General features: G+C 40.9%; 1 protein-coding gene across 2 annotated transcripts in view; it reads right to left on the bottom strand.

Annotated features, from left to right (window-relative positions):
* Positions 1–2999: 2999 nt before the first annotated feature.
* The window catches only part of prkacba (protein kinase, cAMP-dependent, catalytic, beta a), a 188093-nt gene continuing 185092 nt past the window's right edge, over positions 3000–6000 (bottom strand). For both annotated transcript variants that reach the window (XM_060830646.1, XM_060830645.1), the window contains exon 10: positions 3000–5450. In XM_060830646.1, the coding sequence (XP_060686629.1) occupies positions 5325–5450 (126 nt within the window). In that variant the 3' untranslated portion in view covers positions 3000–5324. The remainder of the gene's footprint in view (positions 5451–6000) is intronic.

Genomic DNA, 6000 nt, shown 5'->3' with positions numbered 1-6000 from the left:
CAGCAGAGGGAGAGATTGACCTGGGGTCTGTTGCAGATGAGCTACTATGATGTGCAAGGATGGCACAGGGCAGAAGTGCATGACATATCATGACAGAAGGACTCCTGGGAAGATAAGCTACAAGCAGCAGCAGTCAGCTCACAGTGCTAATGAACAGAGGAAGAGCCTCAGTGGAAAAAAAGGCTAACTACTACAAACGCCAGTGGTACAGTTATCAATAGCAAACAACCAATAACAAAAAAAGACAAATTAAACTACAGCTTCAAAAGTCCTAGCATTATTTAATGTAAAATTAGCCATGGAGAACAAAATTCAATTTTCCTTCATTTGTGGAATGTGGGCAACGATGTCACGATGGGATTTTTGAGCCACTTCAGGGGACAGTTAAGAATCAATCCTGTTCATGTGGGACAAGAATTTCATATAGCTGCCCTTACCCACTCAAGCTTAAATTCTCTTCCAATTTGACATGCAATTCTAGGGAGAGAAAGAGACCCAATAATTATTAAGTTTTAACGATTTGAAGCAGTGCTTTCCAAACTTTTCACCAATCTGACTCTACTTTGAAACTTCAGAAATGGGTGACCTTTTTCACGGTGGGCTTCAGAATAGGAAGGTCTGCCCATTAGGTCACGGCTTTCCTATGAACGAGTTAAAGATGACTGACAGCAGTCATCCTTCTTTCTGAACTCAATATCAGCCTTTGTTGCCTGGGAGATTGCAACTCGGCTCCAAGGTTGGGGGGGTGTTGTGACCCACAGTCTGGGAGGTTCTGATTTAAAGCCTTGCATATGATGTCACTCAATAAGATCACGTGATCTGTTCATGGCTCAAATTCCACATTCCCACCTCTTACCAAATATTCTTTATTCTCCTGCTCAATAAAAATTAATCCACCTCGGTCTGAACAATAATGGTAGATTCCAATGGGTTTGTTCTTGCAGCAGTGTCCAGTACCGGAGGACATAATCTCAGAATAAGGGCTCACGCATTTAAGACAGATGATGGGGTGTTCTGCTGAGGGGAATTCTTTACTGCAGAGGACTGTTGAGGCTGGGTCAGTTCGGTACATTCAAGGCTGAGACACAGATTTTAAATCAGAGAGTTGATCGTGGGTTATGGGAAAAAGGCAGGAAAGTGGAATTGAGGGTTATCAGATTAGCCATGATCTCATTGAATGGCGAAGCAGACTCAATGGGTGGAATGGGCGAAAGTGAGGACAGCAGATTAGGGATCATGCTGGAGATTAGAGTGCTGCTGGAAAAGCACAGCAGGTCAGGAAGCATCTGAGGAGCAGGAATATCAACGTCTGGGGCAAAAGCCTTTCATCAAGGCTCAATGGATGGACCAGCCTACTTCTGCTTCTATGTCTTCTGAATGCTCCCTCCGTGACATTTGGAGACAAAGTTCTACAGCTTCACAACCCTTGGAAAAAATTTCCCCTCAGCTCTGACTTAAAAGGGTGATCCCTAATTTTAGAACAGCACCTCCTTTGCCCCAGGCTTATCTCCAACAGGAAAGATCCTTTCCACATCTACCTTGTCAAGACCATTCAGCATCCTATCCCCTTCTAAAAAGACACTCCTGACTCTTCCAGACTCCAATGGAAAGAAGCCCGGTCAGTGCGATCTAACCTCAAGGCAATGCCCTCATCGCAGGTATCAATATAGCAAAGCTCCTTTGCACTGCCTCCAATGTATTCAAAATGTGGTCTCCGTAATGCTCCTTATAACTGAAGGAGAACATGCTTACATCTATATCCAATTCCTCTAGTAATCACGGGCAGCATCTCATTAGGCTTCTTGACTACTTTAGTACTTGCAATAATAACTGGAGTGTCATGGACTAGGATACCTAGTTATAACATGGGGGTTTAGATTAGAGTGGTGCTGGAAAAGCACAGCAGTTCAGGCAGCATCCGAGGAGCAGGAAAATCGACGTTTTGGGCAAAAGCCCTTCATCAGGAATACAGGCAGAGTGCCTGAAGGGTGGAGAGATAAATGAGAGGAGGGTGGGGAGAAAGCAGCATACAGAACCTAGTTATAACATAAATGGTCCATACATAAATCCTGCATATAATTTTTTAAAAATTGCTTCTAAAGTCATTTCTAGATCCAATTTGTGAATTAACTGATCCAAATAGACACCACTACAGGAATTGGTAGCATATGTTTCATTCTTTTTTTTAAAGCTTAATTCAAGGGATGAGGGCATTGCTGGCAAGGCAGCATATAACGCCCATCCCTAATTGTACAGAGTAGTTGACAGTCAACCACATTGCTGTGAGTCTGGGATCATATGTAGGCCAGACCAAGTAAGGATGGCAGATTTCATTTCCTAGAAGGACATTAGTGAACGAGATGAGGTTTTCCGACAACTGACAATGGATTTATAGCAGTTGTTAGATTTTCAATTCCAGATTTTTATTGAATTCAAATTCCACCATCAGCCATGGAATCGAACCCAGGATCTGAGAACATTATCTGGGTCTCTGAATTAACAATCCAGCGATAATACACTAGGCTGAAGGGCATTACAGGATTCCCAAGCTGGGAGCACCACCCATGAAGTAAACACCATCAATGGATGGAGGTGTGCTAACTAACAAGAAAAAAAATCCACTCTCTTAAGGCACACCAAATTCTCAAAGACACCTGGTTAATACAAGAAAATCCAGCATGAGGAAATCCTGTGCCCTCTCGTTGTCACTTTCACTGCATTATCCACAAAAAGTGCTACAACCACTTCTTACTTTAATATAAATAGCAAATCAAAGCTGATGTAAAACAGTGCTCATCAGACATCTACACAAGGCTGATCAAAACTGATCTATTATAGAAAAAAAACACATGCTCCCCAGAAAAGTATGCAGTCAAAGCAAGTAAAAACATTCTAGTTTTAGATGTTTTCCCACGAACACAGTCTTCCAAAGGCTGGAGCACTACAAACATAGTAGCTGATTGTCCAAGCTTTAATAACATATAAGCCAGTCAGAAATGTGATCTTCAGCGTTTATTAAAACCTTTAAGTCCATAAACGACAACAAAGTTACTGTAGAATTTATCGCATACAGCTAGCATACAACAGCATGTCTTCAGTCTAAATGAAATACAAAAAGATTTTAACATTTTCATACAAAGGAACTTTTAAATTTATTAATGTGACCTTACATTTCTTTAGTTACATAAAATCTGCTACAGCAAAGTATCTTATACTTCCCTTGCACATACAGGTAAATACGGGCGGATGAACAAAACTGCTGTCAATGTCAGCCTCATCATGGACACTGGTGTGCAAATGTTTTGACAGCCAAGACGACAAACAGAATGTTTGATATTACAGCTCATACTGGTAATGCAAATGTCTAAAGGCCTTACTTCCGTGAGTTCCCTTCAGGTTAAGAGGACATTGTGTCAATGTTTCCTTAGTGCTAACTCAAGCAAATACTCTGGTTCTAAGCCGAATCAAGTTGGTTTATTAAAATTCACTGCTTGCTTTTCCTGTATTTATGTGAACCAATCTGAATTCAGCCTGCTTCAGTACATAAGAAACCGTTTCAATTTAAACTGTTAGAGAGGCTTATTTCATATACATACATAAATATATAAATATATATAGATATATATATATGTGCGAGAGAAAGGAATCAGAATTGTGTGCTGTAAGTGTACAAATAAAACTAATCTGATTAAAATGAATTGGTTAAAAAAAATGTTAGCGTGTACAGATCCACTGAATCCATAACCCATGATTTAACAACACTGAAATACATGAGGAAAAGTGCTTCAACGAGGATGTGAAAGCACTAGCCCTTTCCTGTAGCAACAGATTATGTCATTATATGACAATGCATCTATCTAGTAGCTGAGCCTAACACCTGCAAACTCTGAAGTTCTGTTCCCAGGGAGACAAACAAATATATATAAAAAATGGTAAAGATGGTGGAAACATGGCAGTTGTTACCTGTGTTAAGTATTTTGCAATGCATGTACCAAAGCACTAAAAATTATTAGTCTGAAAAGCTAATTATGGAGTGATTAATCTTTTAGCATTTGCCCAGATATCATTTCAGCATCACAACACTGTGCCTCAGAATCAAACACAATCCTGGCAGTGACGACCTTTACTTATGCAGCATCTTAAAAAATGGAGGACTGCAGCCCCACTGCATGCTCATATATAGTGCATTTGCTCACTATACTGTATACAGCTAACGACTGAATCCGTGCATAAAACCATTTACCTTGCCCTTTTAGAGTTTCTGATGTCAAATCATTACGATTAAAACAATTTCACGTCTCCAATTCCTGATAGAATCTGATGCCGCTATTTTTCTTCCTTTCAAAGCATACCACCTGAAACAGGAATCCTTCCTCCTTCCACTGTCCATCATCTAATAAGAACACGCAATGAAATTTGAGTTGTGTAGGATGGTTACCCCAACAACTGACTATGCTTTGACATGCTGGCGCAACACAGTTACGAATGATAGGGAGACAAAGCTCGTCTGAAGATTACCTGCTGGCAGCTTTACTCAGATGGTGTTCAGCTGACTGCAGCATCCGGTGAATGTCAGGCCTGGATCCTGCCCAGATGAATACAAAAGAAATTGGGAAGGGCAGCTGAATTTGATAGTACAGGAGTATTCAAGGCACAGGCTCTGCATACCCTGCTCCAATCGTCCAATCAATTCTACCTTATTTTGGTCATGTCCGGGAGAACTTGCTTTTGTTCAGTCTATTTATAAATACACAGAGAACAAGTACTACTTCCAAAAAAAAATGCCAAAAATGCTGTCTAGGTTCTAGGAGTCTGCTTCTTAATTTCTACAAGGTAAGGTGTTCTAACAACTGTGACCTCTCAGACATGACAGACAGGAATTGTGGCTGCGAACACTAGAAGCAACGTTCAGCTTTCACTTTGGGCTAAGTCACACCAAGTGCAAAAAAATCCTGAAACACTTGCTCTAACTTTACACTTAAACAAAATGTTTCACTCTCTGCAAATTGCCGTTTTCAAAGGGGGGGGAAAAAAAACAAACTACATGACACAAAGGCAACTGCTGGAGAACAAAGGAAGGAAGGAAGGAAACAATAAGAAAGTGGTCTAGTTTTTGTGTCGTAGCACAGGTAGTGCTTTGCGTAAATGTGCCTGTGTATGAGGGCTGTGCTAACTGCACACATGAATTATGGCAAGAAGGACCTCAGCCTTGTGGAATGAAGAAACTAAGTAATTGTTTCGACGAATAAGATGGTTTCCGCTCCACCCCATCTGTTAGCAGAGTGCAAAGATCCCAAATACAAGCCCTGACGGTCTCTTTCTCTCTAAAAATCAGCAAATTCCTTAGCACATTTTTCGGTTAAAGAGACACGGATGTCTTCTTCTTCATAATCATCAAAATTGCTGGTGTCGCCTGGGCCTCTGCACTTTGGTATGAATGGAGCTTCCACCTAAAACAATATCAAAGTGTAAGAAGGTGAGATAGACAAATGTCACTGGAACGATAGCTCTGGAACAACAGTTCGACTGAGGCACACGTAAACCCACTGCAGTCACCAGGCAAATTGTCTCCATCTACCAAACTGAAAAGCAAACACTAAAATGAAGCCACTCACCAACTGCATTGTTTACAGCCACAAATGGAAAGAACAAAGATAACATTTGTTAACAAAATATTAAAATGTGCATGGTAGTATGAAAATGAACAATTCAGTTTGCTGGTGCCTGACTTCTGAGGATAAAACCTCAGCTGGAGGCAGTTGCAGCTCCTTCCATCTGACTCCTCAATTACAGCATCTACCGTGTGGTTTATTAATGTGAAGAAAGATTTAAGATTCCTGCGTCAGCTTCACTGTTGTGCCTTTGACTGTCTTGACCAGAATTAAAAATAATCTGTGGATTGGGACAATGTAAACCCATGACATGCAAGCAGCCAAAAGGAACAAGTCGTAGAAATCGGAAGGAGGGGGAATCAAACGTGTTGCAGAGGTGGTCAGGCAT

The sequence above is a fragment of the Hemiscyllium ocellatum genome, chromosome 9 (assembly GCF_020745735.1).
Source record: "Hemiscyllium ocellatum isolate sHemOce1 chromosome 9, sHemOce1.pat.X.cur, whole genome shotgun sequence".
Classification (NCBI taxonomy): domain Eukaryota; kingdom Metazoa; phylum Chordata; class Chondrichthyes; order Orectolobiformes; family Hemiscylliidae; genus Hemiscyllium; species Hemiscyllium ocellatum.
This window is presented reverse-complemented; position numbering and strand designations above follow the sequence as displayed.